The 26380-nt window shown below is 31.3% G+C and overlaps 1 protein-coding gene across 1 annotated transcript in view; it reads right to left on the bottom strand.

Annotated features, from left to right (window-relative positions):
* The window catches only part of LOC143063039 (E3 ubiquitin-protein ligase UBR4-like), a 149388-nt gene that overhangs the window by 122648 nt on the left and 360 nt on the right, over positions 1 to 26380 (bottom strand). The window contains exons 2-30 of the mRNA XM_076234952.1: positions 23508 to 23605; positions 22553 to 22656; positions 21959 to 22091; positions 20891 to 21257; positions 20374 to 20617; positions 19336 to 19395; positions 18445 to 18599; positions 18132 to 18240; positions 17595 to 17732; positions 16851 to 16980; positions 15902 to 16089; positions 14952 to 15037; positions 14443 to 14525; positions 13933 to 14018; positions 13450 to 13690; positions 12936 to 13059; positions 12233 to 12335; positions 11627 to 11759; positions 10888 to 10961; positions 9348 to 9470; positions 8742 to 8924; positions 8370 to 8492; positions 7794 to 7931; positions 7421 to 7512; positions 6910 to 7135; positions 6523 to 6683; positions 4511 to 4601; positions 508 to 736; positions 86 to 181 (exon numbers count right to left, since the gene is read on the bottom strand). Of these exons, the coding sequence (XP_076091067.1) occupies positions 86 to 181; positions 508 to 736; positions 4511 to 4601; positions 6523 to 6683; positions 6910 to 7135; positions 7421 to 7512; positions 7794 to 7931; positions 8370 to 8492; positions 8742 to 8924; positions 9348 to 9470; positions 10888 to 10961; positions 11627 to 11759; positions 12233 to 12335; positions 12936 to 13059; positions 13450 to 13690; positions 13933 to 14018; positions 14443 to 14525; positions 14952 to 15037; positions 15902 to 16089; positions 16851 to 16980; positions 17595 to 17732; positions 18132 to 18240; positions 18445 to 18599; positions 19336 to 19395; positions 20374 to 20617; positions 20891 to 21257; positions 21959 to 22091; positions 22553 to 22656; positions 23508 to 23605 (4118 nt within the window). The remainder of the gene's footprint in view (positions 1 to 85; positions 182 to 507; positions 737 to 4510; positions 4602 to 6522; positions 6684 to 6909; positions 7136 to 7420; positions 7513 to 7793; positions 7932 to 8369; positions 8493 to 8741; positions 8925 to 9347; positions 9471 to 10887; positions 10962 to 11626; positions 11760 to 12232; positions 12336 to 12935; positions 13060 to 13449; positions 13691 to 13932; positions 14019 to 14442; positions 14526 to 14951; positions 15038 to 15901; positions 16090 to 16850; positions 16981 to 17594; positions 17733 to 18131; positions 18241 to 18444; positions 18600 to 19335; positions 19396 to 20373; positions 20618 to 20890; positions 21258 to 21958; positions 22092 to 22552; positions 22657 to 23507; positions 23606 to 26380) is intronic.

Below are 26380 nucleotides of genomic sequence, written 5' to 3'. Positions count from 1 at the left end.
CCTCTATTAAGATTTTTTGATTGATTTCAACTAACAATAAATTACAAAATAAATACTTAAGCATTATAAAAATAATAAAACTTACCCAGTGTCAACAATCTGTTCAAAAACTTCAAAATATATGTTGAGAATTGTGATGATAAATTCTTCCTGGAAGCTCCAAGCAGTAATGTGGTTAAATCTGTAATTTAATATAAATAATTATTTACTGTATAACAATCACACCCAAAAATGATTGTAGAATTTTCAATTTCATTGGGTTGACAGTGTGAATTTGTCTCTAAAATTAATTTGGTAGGGATTTTAAATTTATGCGGTAATGTTTTTCTTGGATTAATTTTTCATTTCGCATTTAAATTCAGAAAAAATAATCAAATTAATAAAACCCAACAAAAACTGATGCATTAACAATTAATTAAAAAATTAAAATCAACATTTCAAACTGATCTTTTTTTAATTTATTGTAAGAGAAAAAGATTTATATCTATAACTCCATTTTAACCCTACCTCCTTTTTCTGTGAAGAATTTTTCAAAAGCTTTCCTTTCTGCCTTAGATTCCAGATGATTCTCCATAAACTTCAAGCATTCTATGAAAACCTTTTCTTCTAATCCAAATTCAGGGTCAGAATAATTCACAATCAAATTGTTACAAACAGAGATACAATAGTAAAATGTCTTCTCTAAGTATTCTTCACCGTCAGCTGGTCCTAGGAAACGTTCCAAAGACATCCAAACCTACAACAAACATGTACAAGGTTCAAAATGTTTAAACATCAGTTTAAATTAAAAATTGAAAGTTTCTTTTTGTAAATTTATTGGGGTGTAAAAACGTTGACTGAAGTACATTATATATGAAGCCTAGAAGAGATTCATTCTCAAAGTGTGTGCATGGTCAATGCTTTTACAACCCTATTACATTAACAAAAGAAGCATTCAATACTAATAATTACAAGTAGTACAAGTTGACTTAGTACGAACATGTAATAGTATGAATGGACTGGTTTCCCTGGGAAAAAAAACTGAGTTTGTGTTCTAAAGTACAAAAGTTATAAGACACAAATCAGACAAATGTTCACTACTGCAGGGATCAAAGGTGAGGTCTGACTGACCTGCCGAAAGTAAATGTAAGTGATTTGATATTTTGTCCCAGACATGAATATATATGGTTCAGGGGTGGGGATCTAGATGGTTTTCAAGTTCTCAATAGGAAGGGGTAGAGTGACCCTAGGGACTTCCCCTACATTTCCTTTGAATTGTTTTATTGTCCCATACATGAATATATATATATATAGTTTAGGGGTGGGGATCTTATAGGTTTCCAAGTTCTCAAACAGGAGTGGTTAAGGTGACCCCAGGGACTCCCCCTATGTTTCATTCAATTAGTTATATTAGCCCATACATGAATATATATATTGTTTCGGTGTGGGGATCTCAACCGTTTCCAAGTTCTCAAACAGGAAAGGTGGGGTGACCACAGGGACTTCCCCTATATTTCATTTGGTTTTTGTTATATTGTCCCATACATAAGTATTAAAGGTTTAAGGGTGAGGATCTTGACCATTTCCAAGTTCTCAAATAGGAGGGTGTACGGTGACCACAGGGACTCCCCATATATTTCATTTGAATTGTTACATGTATATTGTCCCATACATGAATATATATGGTTGAGGGGTGGGGATCTCAATGTAGTTTTGTCAATCAGATACGATTTTACTCGAATTTACACATTATTTGTCGGCGATTTTCCGTATAAAGCTAGCGGTTGAACAAAATGAACATCGCTGTCATAAATTATTACTAGAACACACCCGTGAAATCGCGGGCATAGGCAGATTGTAAACTGTTGTAGGATGGAATTTTGTAAAAGATATTAATACTGCATGGAGAATTTTATATAAGGTATCAAAAGCCCTCTCCCTTTTTTCCAAAGTCCGTGTTTCCTTTCTGTTAAATTCAGTTATATTTCGTGTTTCTGGCCTTGTACCACAATTATTCTTCCCCTTTGCTACAATGCATTTTTTTTGGTAAAAGTTTTAAATAAAAAATTTGCACCACTTAAAACATGAAATAAATGATACTACTTAAAGACTATCATTATTCTAAAAAAAATGTGCTTCTAGGACAATCCATCAGTGATTTTCCCTTTGAGAGCCCTATTGACATGCCAATGGTACGATTTGAATCTCGTATAAAATGACTAAGGCTCATTTGAGGGGTGGTCTGAAGGGCTGTGATCCCGAAATCCCAGGGTGCGTATTTTATTTAACGAAATTCATTTCCCGACATCCCAAAATTAAAAAAAAAATATTCCCGCATCCCGTAAAGATCAATCCTGAAAACCCAAGCTTAAAAACACCCGATCCCGACGTCCCGAATAAGTCCTGCCTCTAATCTCTACCCTACTTTCATTTTGGCCAAAACACTACTTTCACTTACAACAATAAATTTTTATGCCCCATTTATGGGACTTGTTTTCTAGTCTGTTCGTCCGTTCGTTCGTTCGTACTTCTGTTCGGCTTCAGATTAAAGTTTTCACTTTCAACAATAATTTTTTATGCCCCATTTATGGGAATTATGTTTCTAGTCTGTTCATCCGTCTGTTTGTCCCGCTTCAGGTTATAGTTTTTGTCGAGGTAGTTTTTGATGAAGTTGAAGTCCAACCAACTCGAAACTTAGTAAATATGTTCCTTATGATATAATGTTTCTAATTTTAATGCCTAATTAGAGATTTTACCCTTTTTCTAGGTCCACTAAACATAGTAAATGATAGTGCCGATTTGGCATCCGTATATATACTATGGACACATTCTTGTTTCCACATGTTTTACTTATTTCAATATATATGCAACTGGTATGACCCTTTAAAATGTTTCAGAAAAAAGTAGACAGAATACAGATAGTCTCTGTATATTATAGTAGTATAATCGTAGTTTACAGGTGGATAAACGCGAAACCATGAGTGTCTCTAAGGAGGTATAATAGTTGTAGTTCTTGCGATCTAAAAACCATGATATGGAGAACGCTCTGATTGGCTTATTTATTTTTCATTTTTTGTTATCTATCATACGATTGGTTTTTTAAAAATGTGTCAGATGTTTTACTTATTTTAATATATATGCAACTGGTAAGACCCCTTAAATAGTAAACAATTGAAAGAAAACAGTAGACAGAATACAGAGAGTCTCTATATATTAAAGTAGTATAATCGTAGTTTACATGTAGATAAACGCGAAAAATAATTGTCCTCTATAAGGAGGTATAATAGTTGTGGTTCTTGCGATCTAAACACCATGATATGGAGATCGATTTGATTGGCTTATTTATTTTTCATTTTTTGTTATCTATCATACGATTGGTTGTATTTGTGAATGTTTCAAACCGGAAGTCTTATCTATCACTAAAAGTCAGTCTGATAACGGAATCACATCCATTTTTGTCGTTTTTCTCCCAAAATAACTCAATCTGAATAATCATAAGAATGGATGACAAATGCGGCTATGCATGTTACCTATAGGACACAGAGGCATGATGATTGATTTATTGTGGAAGGAAGAGAAGCGACACACATTCACAAAATGAGGATCGTTTAAAAGTATAGATGATGAAAATAAGTTTTTAGATCGTTTATTTGGAGACTTTGGTGAAAAGGTTTGCAAAGTTATTTCTTATTTTCTTTCAAGTGGAAGTTGACTCCGTCGGGCGTAGCTAAAAACCAAGTCGAATTTCCTCATGCAAAAGTGGAAGGTCGCGGATCTCGGACCACCGCTAATTTGCACCCTGCCTCAAAATTAGAAAGATACAAAAATTTCGTCTTCTAATTTGAAATTGCCGCCAACAGCATGAACAGTTGAACTTATAAATAAACTACTGACGTAATATTCCAATAAACCAATATTCCTACGACTTTTACCATTTGGGAAATCTAAACTATCTGTTTTAAGAAATTTACGGCGATTAAATATTTCATACATTTGTTCTTTGACATCTTAGCCAAAAGCTCAGTGGATAATAAACTACATAAGGATTCCTAATGTGCTCTACTTCCTACGTGCAACTTCAAAACTTTTGGATAAATCGACGATCATTTAAGGTTTTTCTGGTCATATTTTTTGTAATCCAGAATTAAAAGTATGAAAAAACTGTTCAATTAGTTATAAATAACATACTATTCAGCTAGATAATACCAATGGCACGTGTTTCAGCATTAATTGGGTAGAACACAAATATAGAGTGCTCGCATAATGCAGCCTAACTGCATAAAAACTCACTAGTCCGAATGAAATTTTACTAGTCTGGGTCATCGGACTAGTGGCTAACTGTGCAGACTATATCAGTTGTTTGCAGTAGTTATTATTGCTCATTACAGAGGATTATTACCACTGCTGCTTCTTGACTTGAGATAATTGACTGCAATTCTAGTCTGGTCTGACTTTTTTCTATTTTTATTTTACTAAAAGTTCTTTAAACCTTAACTCAAAAATGTCTATTTCATATTCAACATTGTCTTACCATTTCATCCATGGAGACAGCAGCTGCCTCTACAGTCAAAGGAAACATAACTCTGACCATTTCTTTACTACTGTTTGTGTCTGGACACCATCTACAACACCAAAAGAAAATGATTATTTTCTTTTATTTTTCATTTCATGAACGTTCTATTCAAAATAAAGTCAAAAGCACCTAAGATATAGTGTTGGTTTGAATATTTTTTCTGGTTTTTTTCTCTCACTTTTTTCGGTTAAATGTAATGGACATTCAATATCCATACAGGTATACGTGATAAGTGTATCATATTTTGGAAATTTTTTATTTCAGTATATTTTGAGTACATTCTTATTTAATTCCACAATGCATAAAATTAACAAATCATATTTTCTTTTGCCTAAATCTGAAACAGACACACATTAAATATAATATATTATTAATTAACTACACTGTTATTGGACTTAATATGATGAAAACTGCCTATGCAATATAATGTGTACACTCGGCCAATACAGAATAACTCGGCCAATATAGATTTTTTTCTGTATTGGCCGAGTTATTCTATATTGGCCGAGTTGACATAAGTGCAGAATTTCGGAACGTCTCTAGATTTTACAACGAAAGTCACGATTAACACAAACTGAAAGTAAACAGTTGTTTTGAAGACGCAGTTGTCATTTAGTTATTTTAAACATGCTGAAAATGTTAGTATGGCATACATTTCAGGCGAAAGACGGTCACATTCATTTAAAATGATGGTATTTTGAAAGCAGACGATAAAACTATTTCAGGTTTGGGGAACGAGTAGATTATCACAAAGTTCATTTCTTGACGACCTCATAATTTCACGATTGTACACATCGATCTTAAATTAGTTTCTGCATAACACATGCAATGGCAGTACCTTTCCAATTAATATTTATGTGTTGCGTCTAAATTTAAGTTGTAACACTTTATAGTGACTGAAAAGGGTAGAAAAATTCATCAGATGAGAAAATGCTGAAGACACCTGGAAACAGCACCAGATCATTATGTATTGCATCTAATAAAAAGAAACAAACTGAGATTTGGATAGTTCCATTTCAAGGTAAAAATATTTATCTCTTTTGAAATAAAATTTAAAAAATATTGTAAACTGTAGTTAATTAATAAAGATATTATAACGTGTATTTCTGTATTGGCCTTGTTATTGGTCCTCGGCCAGCTGTATTCGCCTTCGGCTTCGCCTCAAGCCAATACAGCAAGCCTTGGACCAATAACAAGGCCAATACAGAAATATTTACGTTATAATATCATATTATTATATAATATTTTTTTAAGCAACTCCACCAAACTAAAGCTGATGCAAACTTGACCAGTGATGAAAGCATATGTCTGATTGACATGTCCACACTGAAGTTAGTCACCTAACTATTGACATGTTTACTTACATAGTTAAATCTGAGGCAAACTTGACAAGTGATGACAGCATGTGTCTAATTGACATGTCCACACTGAAGTTAGCCACCTTACTATTGACATGTTTACTTACGTAGTTAAATCTGATGCAAACTTGACCAGTGATGACAGCATGTGTCTAATTGACATGTCCAAACTCAAGTTAGCCACCTAACTATTGACATGTTTACTTACATAGTTAAATCTGATGCAAACTTGACCAGTGATGACAGCATGTGTCTAATTGACATGTCCACACTGAAGGTAGCCACCTTACTATTGACATGTTTACTTACATAGTTAAATCTGATGCAAACTTGACCAGTGATGACAGCATGTGTCTAATTGACATGTCCAAACTCAAGTTAGCCACCTAACTATTGACATGTTTACTTACGTAGTTAAATCTGATGCAAACTTGACCAGTGATGACAGCATGTGTCTAATTGACATGTCCACACTCAAGTTAGCCACCTAACTATTGATATGTTTACTTACGTAGTTAAATCTGAAGCAAACTTGACCAGTGATGACAGCATGTGTCTAATTGACATGTCCACACTGAAGGTAGCCACCTTACTATTGACATGTTTACTTACGTAGTTAAATCTGAGGCAAACTTGACCAGTGATGACAGCATGTGTCTAATTGACATGTCCACACTAAAGGTAGCTTCCACTGACATAGTCTCTATGTGGGAACTAAGTATGGCTTCTATGTAGCTCTCAGCTGGTATCAGATCATTACTGTAATCTCCCTTCTATAAATAGAAATATTATAAGATCGAGAAGGAATATTTGACCTACATGTATATAATTAAAAATGAATAATGTTTTTACGCAACATCTATTTAGACTGTTCATGACATAAATTTTGGATTATAAAATTTACTGTTTTTCATCATTTAGTATCCATTTTTTTTCTTTTTTTCTTAAACAATTTCAGTATAATTCAAAACTTTAACAAGATACTATGCATTCAATTACCCATGATGCATTTCCAGGAAAGACAACTTTTGTAGATGTAGTCCATTTATCAATGGCCTGGGAGAGTTTCCTTGGTAAAGTAGCCATGATTTCCCTAGCCAGTAACATTGTTGTGGAATGATTTGTTGACCCAATGCTCATCACAATACCATAGGCCTTCTGTTGTTTACTTGTTACTTGAAGTTCTCCATCTTCTTCACAGTGGAGTTTACCCAAAATACAGGATCTGGTGGAAAACAATTTCATGACATTATAATTTAATTTTGGATGCAACACATCTTCTGATTAGCTAAGCGTTTTGTCTATCAACTAATAGTTTTTGTCATGTGACCATGATGTCACCATCTTTTTGTCAAAAATTACTCCTTACAAATTGAATTTAAAATTAAAAAATTATAAGGAATGACTAATATTTTTTCTATATATTCAAAATAACCTTAAATATGTGGTGCACATTAGCGGGTTATTTAAACATTTATATTTATAATGGATGCTATAAATCTATCTTTACCTTGCAAATACACCATAAGCCTCTAGAAGTAGTAAAGTAGCTGGTATTAAATCCTGGGCAATTTCCATAGTTTTATTTGGATCAATATCATCCTAAAAATACAATTTTTTTGTTAACTTCTTAAAATAAAAGTAGTCTACAAAGAGCATTTTCAAGAATAAGGTATATAGCCTTTTGAGCATTTATGAGAAAAAATATACAGTTCAATTAAGAAAATTTCAATGTTCTACAGTTTCTCTGAATTGATTTTCATGGTTTTCTCTAATAAAATTAACTTTTTTATATTACACTTTTCTTGTTAGAAAAGCAATTAACGATTTTGTAAAAATAAAAAAAAATATTTCTTATGAAAAAACTATGACACAAAACTCACCATTGCTTTAGCGAATGTTTCATCCAAAGAGACCTGTATTTTAGCTATGACACAGTCTAACATCAGACAAGAAAACAAACTGGGTAACTCTGACACAGGTAATACTTCACTGTTTTCTACAAATGGTAATACTGCAATCTAGAACAGAAAAATTACAGTATCAAGAAATTTTAACTACAATCTGGAATCATGTATGATACAGGGTGTAAAAATTTCATACTTCCAAATTGTTATTATCAATGTTAAATGTCATTTTTACAAAACCATAATTTTTTTTTTTAATTTCAAAGGAATAGATCAACATATCACTATTTGTTGCTATTGTGTGCAAAACATTCTTTAATTGTGACATAACTTCTCTACAAATACATAAATACACTTAGAAAAGGAATAAAAAGTTGGGTTTTTTTTGCTCTACTGGTCTATGATGTCAGTAACCACTACTGTTTTATATAATTTTACATAAATAAAATTTTTTGAATGGTTGATAATTTCTTGTATCTGCTGGAGAGTTGTCTCATTGGCATTCAAACTACATTTTCTTGTTTCAATATCAGTTTATGAACAAAGCCTTACCTGATCTTGGATGAAGTTCATGGCCAGACGAATGTCAAAGTTGACTGTGTTAGCCAGTTTATTAACAGCTGTTAACAGTGCATCAGACTGTTGTGTTGTAAGTCCTTGTTTGACCAGACAATCCTGAAAATAATAACACAATTTTGTGAACAAGAGTATATAGATTATTTTTTACTTAAAGGTAACAGTTATCTCCATAATTGGTTATTTTAAAAAATACTTCCAAATTCAATTTTTTTGTTTCTTCTGTCAATGTGCATAAAAATGCTATTTTGCCACAAGCGGGTCACATATTTAAACTTTCAAATGAGAAAAAAAAAATTTTGCATTTTAAACAAAATTTCCCATATCTTGTTACATATAAAGACAAACCTTTATCCAGCTTATAAAAACTTTCTGTCCACATCTAGGTGTCCATCTAAGTGTATGTAAGACATGCCCATTACTCATCTGTAGGGTACCAGTCTCTAGTAGTCTAAGATACTGTATGGACGGAGGCAAACAGGATAGCAGTCTCCAGGTAATCAGGAAATGGCTATGTCTTGAAACAGAGTCCTGAAAATTAACAAACATAAATTTTAGTCAGCTTTTAACTTTTGAAGTACATAAATACAACAAATTCAGAAATTATTGACAAGTCTTTTTTTATAGCATACAATGCAAGAGAATAACTGATACATGTATCTGCATGCAGCTCTTCCTGAAATTGCAATTATTTATATCACATCACATGTTTATCCATCTTTCAAAATCGTTATAAAAAATGCAGGTAAAATAATTTCTGAATTGAAAATACACCAGAACCAATCAATTGAAAAGATGAAGCAATCTTTCTGCTGTTGTGTTTTTTTTTTTAATTCTAAAATCTTATTTTTCTTAATACTTTGAAAACAAATTACATCATGTCTCCATTTATTGATGATGTGACATAACAAATAGCTTAAGCTGTATCAAATTCAATAAATAATATTAACTGACCAGTAATGTCAATTTAGTCTTGGTCTTGTCAACCTTGCTGCCAAACATTAACAGGGAGATGCAGGCATCATAAAGTAAGTTGTAACTCATGCAGTCAGATGTCGCCAACAAGAAACTACAGGCCTGAAATCATAAAAGATAAGCTACTGTCCATTCATTTATTTTAGTAGGTACCAATTTTTGTGGATATGTGTTATAGTGGTTTTATTGAGTTTGCTTACAAGCCTGTAGAGATTTTGTTTATCGTTGAACATTCATTTTGTGGTTCACCTGTACCCATGAAAATTGGCATCCATCAAATAATAATGAATCCACAGTACTGTAAATAATTCAGATAATATTATAGTTATACTTTAAACAAGAATGTGTCCATATTACATGAATGCCCCACTCCCACTATCATTTTCTGTGTTCAGTGGACCGTGAAATTGGGGTCAAAACTTTAATTTGGAATTAAAATTAGAAAGATCATATCATAAGGAACATGTGTACTAAATTTCAAGTTGATGTAACTTTAACTTCATCAAAAACTACCTTAACCAAAAACTTTAACCTGAACTTTGCACTATCATTTTATATGTTCAGTGGACCATGAAATTGGGGTCAAAACTATAATTTGGCATTAAAATTAGAAAGATCATATCATGGGGAACATGTGTATTAAGTTTTTCAAGTTGATTGGACTTCAGCTTCATCAAAAACTACCTCGACCAAAAACTTTAACCTAAAGCGGACGGACGAACGGAGGCACAGACCAGAAAACATAATGCCCCTCTACCATCGTAGGTGGGGCATAAAAATACTAAAGAGACTTATCATCATTATTCTATCATGAGTTGACAATGTTTGAATTCTTAGATTTTTTTTTCATTTTATAGTATTTGACATAAAACTTGCAAAGTAATTATACATTTTTCTACACGTTCTCACTTTGTTGTGATGCAATTTTAGTGAAAAATATGTTCTCGGCAAATGATTGGTTGAAATTTAATTGTTTTCTTCTGAATTTTCTTATTGTGACGTCATGAAAAAAGGCTACCATGCATGATGACGTCACATCAAAAGTACACAACTTTCCTCAAATCTTTAAAAAGGAAGGATGAAAATCATAAGAGAAACAGATTCAACCACTGTAACTCATGTATTACAATATTTCTCCTCTCTCAACAGTTAAATTTTAATTATTTAAAAAGCTCAGCAAGCCTCGCGCTTTAAATATTAAAATTTTACTGTCTCGAGTGGAGAAAATCGTAATACACTTGTTGCAGTTGTGGAATCTATATATATCTCATTACTATAAATTAAATAAAAGAAAAAAAAATCACTGTTACTTAAAAAATTTAATTAGCTATTTCATTCCCATTTAATTAGGATTTTCAGTCACTAATTCAGGGTTCTCTAATGGTTAAATGGCCATTGTATCTATTGTGCTTTGTAGGTGAAAACACTATAGCATTTAGAAATTGATTATCAACATTATAAATATTACTGGGCTATCTTTAAGAGTTTAGCTCAAGATTAATAAAACTCAATAACATACCAATCCATCTACTTTGGGTGCATCTTGACTTCTTATTTCTATTGGTCCAATGTTATAAAATCTTGGTTTCAGAACTGAAATTAAAGATAGATAGAACAATAATTTTGATGATGAGGGGGGGTTAGGTCTTGACAACCCATTAGGGTGTTGCAGGGAAGCTTTACTTGTGAGAGGACATACTGCTTTAAAGGGGCTATTCTTAGCTAATTTTTTAACTTCAGCTTTAATTTTATGTCTATTCTAAAGTTAAGAAAGCTCGCTTGTCACATTTTGGAATTTTGGTCAGATTTTCAGAATCCTCTGGTTTTATCCATTTGAATGCCCTAACACATTTGGCCCGGTGACCCCTATTTTTCTTTTTATTATTCTTTTACATGTAAAATGAGAAGCTGACTGTTTAAGTCTTATAAAATTTTAATTATTTTTTAATAGTTTTTGAGGACTTAAAACTTGTAAAAGATAAAGCTATGAAAAGTCAAGAGAGAACATTTTCCCGCCAAAATTTCAATGGCTAATATCTCGAAAACAAGCACGGTAACCTATATATTTTTTTTTTCTCTTTTGATTCCTTTATTAATCCCCTATCAATATATGCTAGTGTTTTATTTTGAAACTGAGAAGGGAACTCCCTTAAGGTATTACAATATTAAAACAAAACATGATTAACATCACTCAATTGGAGATCGCATTGGACTTTAACATTCACTCATCAATTTAAATGACCTTAACAAAAGTTTACCTTCATTAGCCTCCTGTGCTGTGAGATTTTTACGATATCTTTTCTCTATATCATCCCAGGCAAAGTAAAGAGATGCTAGAGGCTTGTCACCTTCCTGTTTCATTGTATGAACTGTAAACAAGTTCCATCTCACCTGAAAATAGAACACACATGTAGGTGGAAATTACAATAAAAAGCTTCATATATTTTTTTAAAAGCTATTCTGAATAACATGTTTTATTTCATATCTTTTTTGATAAAATCATCTAAAAACAAGAAGAGATAGACAGCAAACCAGATTTTTAAACATTGATGGTCTATTTGTGTCCTGTCTCCTGACATTTTTTATTGTCACAAGGACTATAAACTCCTAAACTGTTAAAGTCATAATCATCAATATTGAACATTACCTCTATTTTGTCATCGTAGGTGGGGCATAAAAACAACTTGAATGGTGAAAGTGAAAATTGTCAATTTATAACTTGGCCTCCATTTTGTCATCACTTACAACATATATAAAAAAAAAATTCCTTATTCATTGTAATATACAAATTTTATAGACTATTTACAGAAATTCTTTTATTGTAATAAATTCTCTTTTCCATAAAATTGCCAGATTATAATTACCTGCTCTATAAGTTCATCTGGTGGGTCGTAGAAGTAATGAAGTAAATACTCAAATATCAGAACAAGTCTGGACAGAAGCAATGGTATCGTTTTCTCAAGTTTTCTAAAATGGACAAAATTACAAACTTATAGATCAACAAGTATATAAGGTATTTTAATAGTGTTACATAAAAAGTAATTTTCAAATAATATAAATGCATAAAAGTCATTACGAAAGTCATTTTTTGTAACTGATAAATTATTGATATGCTGACCTCTAAATATAGTTCTTTTTTCGTGTTGTTTAGTTGATGTATTGTTGACAAACTTGTTCAAATATCTTGTTTTCTGGTCATATGTTAAGAAGTAAAACAATTATTTTAAAATTTCTTTTTTTTGGAAACAGAGCTTTCTGAATGCTTTTAATCTTCAAATACTTGAAAATTTTCATAACAATTAAACTGAACTAATCAGTTCAAGAAAAATTCAGAAATTCAACGTCCAAATTATGAATTAAATTACACAATTACAGCATTCCCACAAATGATGTTGGACAAATCAGATTGTCAGAACAGTGACAGACTTATAGAGCAACACTATTCTGAATTGGGTTATTGATTTAAACAAGAAAACAATTTTGAAAAGTTTATACAATGGCCTAACTAGGATATCAAATATTCAAAATTTGATACAATGCCTAATATGTTCTGGTTAAGATACAGACCTAGATTCCAGTTCTGAGATAGCAATGATATTCTGTGCCAGTTGTAATAACAGTGACTTCTTCTGCATCAATGGCAGACTGTGAAACAGGAAGATCAGCAACTGTATGTGCTCTACATTCACATCTACAATAAAATACTGTCAAATCATCTGATTTTCTTAATCAAAATCTTTGTGGTTTAAAAATGCGTGTATTTTCCTTATTAGGATTTTTTTAATTTTGCAAACAAGCCTACAGAATATAAAACACTTGAATTCATCCATGAAAATAAGCTCTCCTAAGAATTATAAGGATTCCATAGTTGTTTCTTTTATTTCAAATATTTTTATATCTACTTTTTTTTCAGTTTCTGAAAGAGTAATACTGAATTCTAATTCTATTCTTTTCCAACTTATCTGACTAAATTAAGAACATGAGATTTAACAATCACTTAATTTGACTGAATCATATTTTTCAAAGAACTATAAAAAAAATTTAACATGCTAATAGTCACAAGACTAACTAAACCAATTACCTTCACAAGTCTCTGTGACATTATCAAAATTGATTATGGCACTCTTCAAGGTTGTCATGAACCTGACCCAAATAGTGATCACAGCAGCCTCACTTTGACTTTTCAATGTCTTAGATTCTCTTTCTTTTTGTTGCTTTAAGAGTATGACCTCTGCTAAGACACTTAGTGTTCTTGGATGGACAGTTAATGGCCAAGGGTCCACTGCACTGGGACTAACATTCAACTGTTCCAAAAGGACATCCTACAAAACAAGACATTTAAAACTTGAAACAAAACTTTTGAAATATTGATTTTAATTATTCAATTTTAAAAACAAGAATAATGTGATCAAGTGATCATAGATATGCCGACAGTATAACTCTAGAACAATAAATTTACACTGTCTAAATTAAATTCTGAAAAGCATGCACTAAAATGGTAGCAGTACTGAATTCAATAAATTTATTAAAAATTGACCATATTATTAACTAAAAACTTCCATACCTGTAATCTTTCACTAAGACACCCAGTAGCTATGAGACAGTGATTCAGTCTGGCTAACGATACAGATAAATTCTCAAAAGTCTTTTCTGAAACAATAGCAAAAAAATATAATACAACTATTTTTCTTCTTTGAACATATTATTTTTGACAGTTCTTCAAATGCACACAAGCAGTATAACATTATTTATGTGCAATATTTCTGGTTTCTGTTGTACAAATGCATGCATATTTCAAATAACTTGAAGCTTCTTAAACAACACATAGGCACATTCATTTCTGTAAATTATCCTTTTTAAAACAAGTTTCATCATATCTTGAGTGGAGTTATATCACTTGGGAATGTGAAAATATAACATGTGAAAGAAGGTCCTATTGGAAATAGTATTGTCTATATTTACAGCAGGGCAATCTATATGCATATATGTTGGGTTTTTATTATGACTACAGCACCTAGGCTATTTATTCTTTGTGATCAGTTTCTACAGATAACTGCCAGCCAAGAAAACATACCTGCTCCAACTTTCATGGTCTCTTTATCCAATTCTTTAATTACAGTTGATAAGTTGCTCATATGGTCTTCATTCAAACAATTCCTAGAGCAAATAAATATATCAATGAAATGGCTCCTTTAATAAAGTTTAATTTTTCTTTTATTATATTTTTTCCCTTTCATGGTTGTGTCTACGGAAAAGCTGTCATTGAACTAAGAGTGAGGTACATTTATAATTCAGTAGCAGTTCATTTCTGAAGATTTGAATAACATTCAGAATTTTCTTTTTACATATATTAAATGTGTTTATGTCTATACAGAATTTAATGTCATTTCAGATTGATGAGGTCTTTGTTGAATTAATCTACAACTTACTTCACTTGAATAAATTTAGAAATTGACAGATGGTATTGAAACCTGTCAATTGTTAAAAAATGTATAGTGACCTCAATTTTTTCTGGATGTTGTAACTTTTCTGTTTTTATATTTACAACACAACCTTTATAAAATTACTTTCAATCATACTCACTTCAATGTTTTCTGTAGTTCTGAGTCAGTTGTAGTTACAAAGTACACATTGATGAAATTCAAGAAATCAGCAGCAAGGTTTACAAACTGCAAAATAAAAAAAAATCTTCTTTTAATAAATTTTAAAATCTAATATATAATCAGAAAAGAAAAGATTATTGATTAAACTTATGAATTCATAATGAAGTTATAATTTATGCCTTATGCTTTGCTAGCTTCTACAAATGTGTAAGTGTATAATGTGTTGACCACTGAAGGTTTATGATTACTTATCAATATTCCTGTAAAGTAGGTTTTCCTGAAATCGTAATAATCAATCTCACATTTTTGTCTATTCTTCAAAAATTGCAATAATAAATGCACACAATAATGTCTGAATTTATAGTACTTATGCATTTGTGTCAATTATTATTCGCATCATTCAATTTTTTTTTTAATTCATTGTAATCAGATGTAATCATGATTACATTGCTAAAGTAATCATTAATTTAATCAGATACTTTCAGAAATGATGTAATCAGTAAATTTAATTTAATCGTACAAATGACAAAGTAATTGTAATTTAATCAATTACATTGAAAGTAATCGGACCCATCTCTGTTTGTGTGTCCTTTCAGATTTATCATCTATATGCATGTATGTCAATTTAAAAGCTCATTTTGAGCATATAATAGGTACATTTTAATATTTATCTTGCCAACTTTCGTTTAGAAAAGATTTTTCATTTGGTCAAAGAATCCAAAACTTTATAAAAAGTACCTACATGTTTTTCATATAAACTATTAATAATTTCAATAAAATATTCAGCATAAGCTTCCCATCTAAAATCCTTAACCTATAAATTCTCTTTATAAGGTCACATATATGTACATTAATATATTAATATTTATATGTTAATTCGATTCATGAATATCTAGGGAGAAGAGTAGTAAACTAGTTTTCAATACTTACACCCGCCGGTTCCCTTTTATCTGGTATAAACACCGGGCTATCTCCCGAGCTTATTTTTCTGGATCTTTTTCCCTCAGTTGGAACATCTACTCTTGCAGGGACAGGGGGAGGGACCTGTGAGTCTGTGGTCACAGAGGGACTCATTGTCTCCTCCATCCAATGTCCAAGTATAGACTCAGAGGCATCTTCTGTAAAAGTAAATTACATTTTATATATTGTGTGTGTTCTGAAGCTTTTTATCAATTTAATCTCATCTAAAACACTCAAACCTTAGCGTTTTATAGCCAGGGATGTATAAATATGTACAATTATTAGAAGATCAATATATTAGATAAAAAATTAAAACTGACATATATGTGTTGTAAGTAGCTTAAGATATATTTCATGAAATCTGAGTCACTACATTACATGCATTAGAAGAACATTTGATTGATAGTTTAGTGTATGATTTCCACAGATTTTCCTTTCCTACATTATATCCTGCTTCATAATTCATCTAGGATACTACAGCTATAACTAAAGTGCTTGTAAGCACTGAAGGATAAGGATTGCTTTATTTATAAGGGGGAAGTAAAATTAAACATTGCATTGTATGAAGAATTGGTTGTAGTTGGTTAAACTAGATTGTTGGACAAAGGAATATTGCTCTTTAATTTTTAAAGATGACTTTAGCAATGACATCATTGATATTAGATTCCTGCAACTTGCAAAAGTAATGTAATTTTCTTGACTAGTATATCATCATTTTGTGACTTAAATATCTGAGCATATATTTCATTGATATATTTCTGAAATGTTCATGGATATGATGTAAAGAATGTTATGATCTTTTGTGTATATCAAAGGTATGGATAAACCTTGGAAGATTAAGGTATCAAGTCAGTACCATGGGTTGTGATTGTATTTTATAAAAATTTTACCCAAAACATTTGGCTCATGTAAGACATACCTTCTTCATCTTCACTGCTATCTTCTGAGCTACTAAAATCATCCTCATAAAATGTGATAGAATCTGAAGCACTGCTAGAACTAGTCTCTGATGTCTCCGATCCCAGCTTAAGTCTTCTCAAGAGGCATGCCTTAAAAAACAAAGTTAACAAATCATGAACAACATTGTCCCCTTCTTGTTACTAATTTGGGCCTGCCTTAAAATTTGGATTACTGACATTTTGTGACAAATTAAAAAGTTTAAATTAAACATCATGCCCAGTACATATTTTAACAAAAGTCTAAGCTATTTCACCCTTATAACTCAGAAATTAACATATTTGTTACATTGTGCCCACAAAATATTGCTTACACCTCATTGCAGCCATAACAGCCTATGTCAGTACTAGGATTTAATGATATCCAAATACAAATATACAATGCTACGTAGATAATACCTTTATTTATGGTAGTAGCAAAAGCTCTAAAGATGTATTATCATTCATGGAATACTGTGAACTAGGTTACATTGCATTCATAAAAGCTTATACCAAAAGATTTTATATTAATTCAAATAAACTAATAAAATAAATAAATCAAGAATGCATAAAAAAATTGGTAAATTGGTATGCAAATATTTTGATTGCATAAACTTTATATATATTTAGAGGATTACTAAGACAGGGGAACTTAAAATAAGTTTGATGAAACCTCACAATTTAAATTTTTGTACTCTTTCTTTTTTCAGAAGAGGAAGGGTGCTTACCTTTTTAAAAGAAGTTGTTACTAAACTCAGTAGTAAGTCTACTAGTGGAATATTGCTTAATAACTTTTGTACTCTCCTCCAAGCTGTTTCTGACTGCATGATGGGAAAATCTAAACCACTGCCCGAGGATGATACACCCTGAAGATAAAAAAGATCAATAATATGTATAAAATGTTTTTTTTAACAAACAAACAAACTTTACATTATTCAACAATTGGAATTTGTTTCTTCCCCTTCTCAATTCTAAGTTATACAAATGCTTATGAACATTCTAGGCGGTACCAATGCTCAGTAAATTTAAGGGCACACAAATACTTCGGTAAATTCTAGGTCATACAAATACTATGATGAATTTTGTATTTAAACAGATCATAATGAACAAAATATATCTTGAACTACTTTGAAGTCACAACCGCAAAACAGTTAAAATACAAGTTGCTTTATAATACAATTTTTCATAACAATATATTTATAACAATAATTAACTTATACTTCTGAAAATTGATATCCTGAACTAAAAATATATTTTAAATTCACCATATCTTGATAAAGTCCTTCTAATTGTAAGTCCTTCATTAGTTCCTCTATCAGATGTAAAGCCTTGGTGGCCAGGGCTACTGATACAGCTCCAAAACCTTGGAAGGAACTGAAAAATAAACATATTCAAAAATTATCTGCATTGTCAAAAGACATATATATTTTTTTCAATCACTACTGCAAATTACCATCTTTTTTTGGAAAGATATTAGGAGCCTATAATTGATGAATCAAGGTTGGTTGAAAAAATAAAGTAAAGAATACCAATATCATTAAAAGCAAATCTAAATTATTTTGTATATAAATAACTTACCTTTTGGCAGAATTAGGACGACTGTCTTTGGATTTGGCATCAGCTTTTTGCTTTGAATCTTTTCTCTCTAGTATTACAGCTGGTGTGAGTGATATGATGTTCTGTAGACCTTTCAGTAACAACCAAGCAGCCATCAAATTCACATTTTGTGCAACCTATAGAAAAAAAAGTTTGAGTGTGTACAATGAGTAATGAATTAAGTTTGCTTGTTTGCTAGATGAACAATTAAAAACAATATAAACTTTTATAAAGAAATTGATGTGCTCCTAAACACAGGAGGAAGAAACAAAAAGAAGTAGATGAAGACTAAAGGTCAATTGAAAAAGTATGGCTTCCCTTTTTTGCTAACTTCACCACAAAATAATCACTTTATATACATAATTATAAAGGCTAACTAGTTCACACATGATACCAGGTTTGACTAAGACAAGTTTATGACATCATGATTTGCCATGATGAAAATTTACTTTAAAATTAGTTTTTTTTTTATATTTTCAACGCTTTAATGCATAATTTTTTGTTTGTTATATATATATATATATGTGCATTTTATAAGAAACAACTCTTTTGTATTTGTTTTTCAATCTTAATTTGTTGAAAATCCCGGGATCTCTGCATGCATATGTGTATCACACATGAATAAATCACAGTAAAGGTTACGGAAACATGGTTTATCAAAGTGTAAACCAAGGGAAAAAATTCTTATTCACCAATCCAATTCAAGTATTTATAAATATGCAAATAATATAAGAATATAAGAATGTTATTATCAATGCACTATATTTTGTGTATCTCAAAGGAAGTGATAAACCTTGGAAGATTAAGATATCAAGTCAAAATCATAGGATTTCATACAATCTTCAACTAAAAAAATAACTACAAACAACTTACATTACCACCAGCTCGAGATGAACTTTTCACAGCACTGGTTACAATACCAAAAATCTCCAACTGAAAAAAAAGATACAGGAATTCATTCTAAATTCTTAATAAACAAGAATGTGTCCATAGTACACGGATGCCCCACTCGCACTATCATTTTCTATGTTCAGTCGACCATGAAATTGGGATCAAAACTTTAATTAGGAATTAAAATTAGAAAGATCATATCATAGGGAACATGTGTACTAAGTTTCAAGTTGATGTAACTTTAACTTCATCAAAAACTACCTTGACCAAAAACTTTAACCTTAACTTTGCACTATCATTTTCTATGTTCAGTGAACCATGAAATTGGGGTCAAAACTATAATTTGGCATTAAAATTAGAAAGATCATATCATGGGGAACATGTGTATCAAGTTTCAAGTTGATTGGACTTCAGCTTCATCAAAAACTACCTCAACCAAAAACTTTATCCTGAAGAGAACGGATGCACAGACGGACGAACGAACGGAGGCACAGACCAGAAAACATAATGCCCCTCTACTATCGTAGGTGGGGCATAAAAATACAATACAGCAGTATCAAAAGTGTTTAACATCAATAAGTTTGTACAAGTGAAGCCTACAATGTTTCTAAAAGTCCTGCAACGCAAAATATGCACAAAATTTATGAGAATGTTAAGAAAATAACTAAAGACGATAGCAAATAATCTTTCAGTTCTGCATCTTTGAAAATTCTCTATTTCAGAATCTAATGCATTTCGGGTGAAATGTACACCAAAATGTTTTGATTGGTTTAGGAGTAAGTCTAATGTAAAGTCATTGGCCAAAAATCCTCATCTCGATATACTTTAGGCCAAAAAATACCCTTAGTGTCAATCCTACTTCATAACCTTCTAGAATAGAGGCAAGTTTGTGCTTGACAAATCATTGTAAATATATATATAGACTTGAAGACTGTACATCAATCTATAGACATCTTTCTAGTTTCTACTTTATTTTTTCAACCCTCCCCCAACCCATTAGCTTGTCAACATTTTACTTACACTTTTCTGTATGATACTACATCCATAATTTTCATTTTCTTCTTCCTTCCCTGTTGCTGGTTTGACAGGGGCGGTACTGGTCATAGCTATGACAGTGTTTGTAACAGCTACACTTAAAGAGGCATATAAACAACTCATCATTACAGTCACAATATTCTCCATTCTTTTTTGTGTCAGTGGTTCCAAGATTGGTAGAGAAAAGGCTCTCCATACTATAGAGATTTCATTTAGCAATGGAAGAAAGCTGAAAGCATAAACATATAAACAATGCATAGGACATATCTATTGGGTAGTTCAAAATGATTACTGCATTAGATGTTTTTTTTTAAATTAGTACATTTCACATGCTATTTCTTTTGTACTGCATGTGTAAAACTTCAAAACAGATGTTATCAAATAAGTCTGAGTAAATGTTCTTCCTAAGGTCTATATAATAAATTTTGGAAACCAAACTTTTATCTGCGCAACCATTTGGAAACCACACCTCATCAACATGTTTAATATGTCTTCCACCTACCTATTTCTCATGGTAAGTGCCTCTGACAATGTGTTAGGGAGAATGAAGGAGCCTCCACTGATAGCATCTCTGTATCTCTCCTTGTATCTGCCTAGAAATGTCAGTCTGCTACAAACATCTACTAGAGTTTTCCCTCCATCTAACTGCTGTAAAGAGTGTAAGTTTCTTTTTCCAAACGTCATTTTTGTTTCTTCTTTAAATTCATCCTTGATTTCAGCATCAACATGTTCGTCTTCACCTGTGTCATTTTTCTGAGATTTTGCCAGACTCAGATCATTGAATGCTGATGTCAGCTGATCGAATATATCAGTTCCAATATCAAGTCTTGAACAATTTGAGGTTTCTTTAACCTGCACTGCTGTTGTTTCTGAAAATGCATCATTAAAATTAAAACAGATCACTTATTTTTCTATAAAGTAGATAGACACTATAAATTTTATATAACTAATAGTTCCAAAATATTTTGCAAGAAAAAATGAGGTTCAAAATAAAATTGTTTAGAATATATAACACAGTGAAAAAGAAGTAGCACATATGGTGGTGTAATTCAAAGAATGGTAAGACAGGAAGTTTTCTAACAGATTATAAAAGCTGACTCTGCTCTCAGGCCTGATAACAGATCATTGTCAAACTACTGACCAAATATGACAGTAGTAAATACATAGCTTTCATATTTCTTCCAACCTTTATGCATTTATCTGAGTACAAATTATCTCCCTTGATTTGTATAACCTCATCTCCCTTGAACAATCAAATAAAAATACAAACCAAATTTTAAAAAAAATTCAATAAAATTTTAGTACCCTTTTCAGTCAGTTAAGAAATTCAATAATAAACTCTGTGTTCTCAATATAACTATTAATCAAAAGTATGGAATGCAATAAATGAAATAATCATATGTTATATTCTGCAGAGCACAGCATTATTTTCAACTCAAATTTAAGTTCAAAGGTCATAGTGAATGTGTGCAATGGGTTATCTAGGGGCAAACACGTACATGAATTTGATATTTTCAAAAATTTAACTTATCATGAAAATAAACCTTTATATAGTCATGTACATAATTACCTGCGTCACTCTCCTGTCTGACAATAGATGGTACTTTGGCAAACTTGAGGATAGCTGTGAAAGTGGAGATATCTGTTTTAGACATACTGGTCGTCCCTGTGCATAAACTCTTCAACAGGAACATCTGCATTTTCTGAAGAAAATAAACTATATCATCATCTATATATAACAAATACATCTACCCTCAGTATAAATCAAAATTCTTGTTTCTATAAAACAAACTCAACCATCTGTCAAAATGTTAATCTAAATTTAATTTCAATCTTTGGATTATGGTTGTCTTTGTTTACCATAAAAATAGGTTATAAAACATTGGTTATCCAATATAAATGTTATATTTGTAAACTAAGTCATATTCTAAGCTACTGCAGGACATATAATCCATTCTGGAAACTATTCGTTTGACTTTGATCAAACAAGTGTTTGCTCTAGCACCTCAATGTTGTGTGATTATCAGGAATGTAGCAAAAAAAAAAGCCTTTAAATGGCCGGGGCAATAAACATTTTCCTTAGTCATTTAAAACTTTGTCAATCTATCTTTTGTTTTACATAATGTAAAGTTAACAATGTACAATTTATTAGTCAAATTCTTACCTGTGTGATGGCACACCCTTCATTGTAATTCTGTAGCCTATCCAGTAAATATTTCATTAATATTTTACAGGCTTCATATAAATTGTTCCAGCTGGTCTTGGGAACTGTAAAAATAAAAAATAGTGCTACACAAAGCTACTTTTTTTTGTTTGCAAAACAGTTTTTAGTTCAGCTATTCTGAATAAAATCTGAATCAATTTAAAGATGTGAAAATTAAACCAATGCTTTAATGTATACAATAGATTACTTCTTAAGTTGTAAAATATTGATGAGGCACAAACCTAATACTGATCATGTGATTGATCTTTGACAATTAGAATATATGCTTTTAATTTTTGACACTTTTCATTTCTTACTATATATTAGTCGTGTTAATTCAAAAACTCAATGGAATATCAAATTTTTTTCCAATAATGGTGTGTTATAATATAGTCTCTTCACTAAATTATTTTTTTTTAGTACATTTTTTGTATATTTAAAGACATGAACTAATGAAAAAAAAATCTGTTTTGTTTGAGAAAGCAGACTTCACAGCATCTGGTTATGGTTTCACAAGTGTGCATCCTGGCAAACACATATCTTAATTCTAAACACATCTTTGCTTGTAATAATATTTATTTTTTCTGGCAATGTGATGTGTGTATATATTGTATACATACTGTAATTCAGTGGCTGTTGTTTGTTGCTGTTTATCCTATTTGTATTTCATTCAGTTTTTACATTAACCAGGCTGTCTTTTTTCGTTTGATTTTTTTTACATTTGTCATTTCAGGACCGTTTACAGCTGACTATGCAGTTTTGTTCATTGGTAAAGACTGTTCAGTGACCTTATAGTTGTTAACTTTTATGTCATTTGGCCTCTTGTGAAGAGTTGTCTCATTGGCAATCATACCACATATTCTTATTTACACATACTATTACTGAACTCTTAATCATGTTAATCTTCAGTACATACCTGCTGTAAGGCTATGGCTAAGATAATGTGTAGCCAGAGCCACAAAAGAGGAGTAGAATGGTTCATACTGGTCTTCATGCTCAAGAATATCCGTTTCACTGAAATTTGAAAAAAATTTAGACATTTCCTTAATTAAATCTTATATTTGTTAGTATAATTTTAAGGAGGCTCGAGAGTAATAAAATTTCAGAAAAAAAATAAACATTTGTTTTTCATTTCAAATTTTATTTGTTACATTTTGTAGTTGTTACTTATCATATGGTACAAAAATCATTCAAAACAAACAATTGGTGTTGGCCCCAGATGACTTTTAAAATGTATACATCATTGAAAAGTCCAAAATTATCTCCCTTTAATGGAAAAATGCCATTTTTTGGCTTTAAAATTGAAATATCCTTTTTAACTCATCGGTGACCTATATTTTTTAATATAATTTCCATATTACCTGTTCTTAAACTAAATTATTGTAAAATTTGAGCGATTTCTGTAATAAATTTCTTTCTTTTTTTTCGATATTACTTTTATTTCTCCTATTACTTCAACAGAAAAAAAACACCTTTACAAAAATGTATGCTTCTTTCGAAGGCAAATTGTGAGCGCAAATGAACGGTAACCCCACTTTTTTATTTTATTTTTCTGTTAACTATAAGATAAAGTTCATTTATAGAAAAATATAGAGAAATCCTATATAAATGATTTAGACCCGCGAACCCCCTTAAAGGAATGAAATAAGCTCTTCTAATGATCAGACTAAATGATGATAAATCATATTGACCTCATTATTAAAATTGCCAGTATAGTAAGTTACATAATTCACTACGCTAAGTTTTACCATAAATCATTCACAGAGTAAGTGTCTGATTTTGAGCCTGCTGTTTCACAAAGTATCAGCCCACATTTGATAATGTTGATGCATGATCCTCAATTGTTTTTGTTAAATTTATTCACAAAATGTGAGACAAGCAAGAGCTTGATTTATTAAATAGCTAAACACATTTGTCTGTTGTTGAAGATGGCCTCTTGTGATCTAAATGTCTTTCTATTTCTATTTTTTTTTGGGGGTTGCTGTCTCATTCAAATGTACCCCACATTTACACCCTCTTAACAAGTCAAAAAGCAAAGGAAGTTTAAGGAACATTGATTTTATTGCTACTTTTCATCTGAAAGTCAATGAGACCCTTCAACTGATGAACTTCGATAAACATCTGATGCTTCAAGTACTGAAAGTTCAAAGACAACCAAATGATGAGGAAATATCTGATGTATGGCTTTAAAAGATCAAGAAATCTTACAAACACTGTCAAAATGTTGCCCAACTATTTGTAACCCTGTAATCATGGTAATGGTCAAACCAAAGACATAAAAGATGGGAAACTTGTTTTTGCTGCTTCTCCATTAATCATGTAGCATAATCTTAGGATTAAGAGCAAGGACTGGTGACATGTGTTCCTGTAGAGAAATGCCTTACAAGTGAAGTTGTATATGAAAAATATACAGCTCAGGATGTCTAGCAAGTATATAAAAGGGTTTATTATTATATCATGTTAGACTTAATTACTATTTTCTTGTCCTAAACATGCATTTAATTTGGCATTGGTTATTAACACACATTTAGGATCAATCATACATGTCAAGTGACATGATATTCGCGTGTAATACACGCTTTTTCAACGGTTTACACGCTTTTCACCACTTTACACGCAATTACACGCTTTTTCGTTCTTTTCATTTTTTGGTCGTTAGTGATATTGCTATTCTCGGGTTTTTTCCTTATTCGGCGATAAATACCGAAAAATTCGAAGTAATTGTTTGGCTACAACATTGTTTATTTTTCTATATGGACAAACGGTAAAAGGTAAGTAGTTTGTGTTTGTTATAACGATTTGATGACTTTCTTTCAAATTCACTCTAGGCCCCTATAGGGGAAATGTGCACAGAAAGAGACCCCTTTCAGGACCTGTACCGTCGTCTAAAGTGCCGATTGTTAAGCCAAAACGATGTGTACGGCAAGATTCAAGATTTATAAATTATATTTTGGAGTTCGAATTTAAATGATCGAGTGACAAGTAACGCATAATTTGTGCATTCTATGTTGCAATAATAAAAAACAATACATGTGAAAGGAGAAATTTATACAATAGCTATTTAAATAAGCATTTAACATGTTTATCTAATGGAAATCAAATTTATTAAACATTTTTCTTATTCAATTTCAGTTTCAAATCTAGCCAACACGGCAACAGATTTCTACAGGCCATGGGGATAAAAATATCACAGAACTGTTGGATCAGCTCTTCTTCTGATGAACTACCCAGTTTTAACCAGGCAATAGCAATGGGAGCTATGGCAGAGATAATAGATGACATTTTACATTGCCAAAAAAAACCCAACATTATGACATTCTTTCAAATCTTGATGAAGCTAATTCAGTCAAATATCAATTCCTACTGTGGGAGAGCCTTTTCAATTATAAAGAAATTGACACTGAATTCTGATCAGAACTTGACTATGTTACATTTGTATTGTGTGCTGTTATCAAATAAATGTAACTAAACTTGAAACTAGCAGTTGTTTTGAATATGTGCCTAGTGGCACCTTTAAAAGCAACATAACAGACCACTGTTTAATACAATAAAAGTTCACAGTAGAATATATATTGTTTTTTTATATTCACAAATTTGTATGAAATTATGAACATTACCACATTCATATAACAAGTCCGCATCTACGTCACGCGTTTTCACACGCTTTTTGACATATCATGTCATGTCATGACATGATTTCCCATTGTCAGAGGTTGACATGTATGGGATCAATCCCAACCACTTGTTTTCTTTTTAAATGTTAGGCTAGTAATACACATTAGTAATTAA

The sequence above is a fragment of the Mytilus galloprovincialis genome, chromosome 2, assembly GCF_965363235.1.
Source record: "Mytilus galloprovincialis chromosome 2, xbMytGall1.hap1.1, whole genome shotgun sequence".
Lineage (NCBI taxonomy): Eukaryota > Metazoa > Mollusca > Bivalvia > Mytilida > Mytilidae > Mytilus > Mytilus galloprovincialis.
The sequence above is the reverse complement of the archived record's forward strand: the minus strand, read 5'-3'. Positions and strand labels throughout refer to the sequence as shown.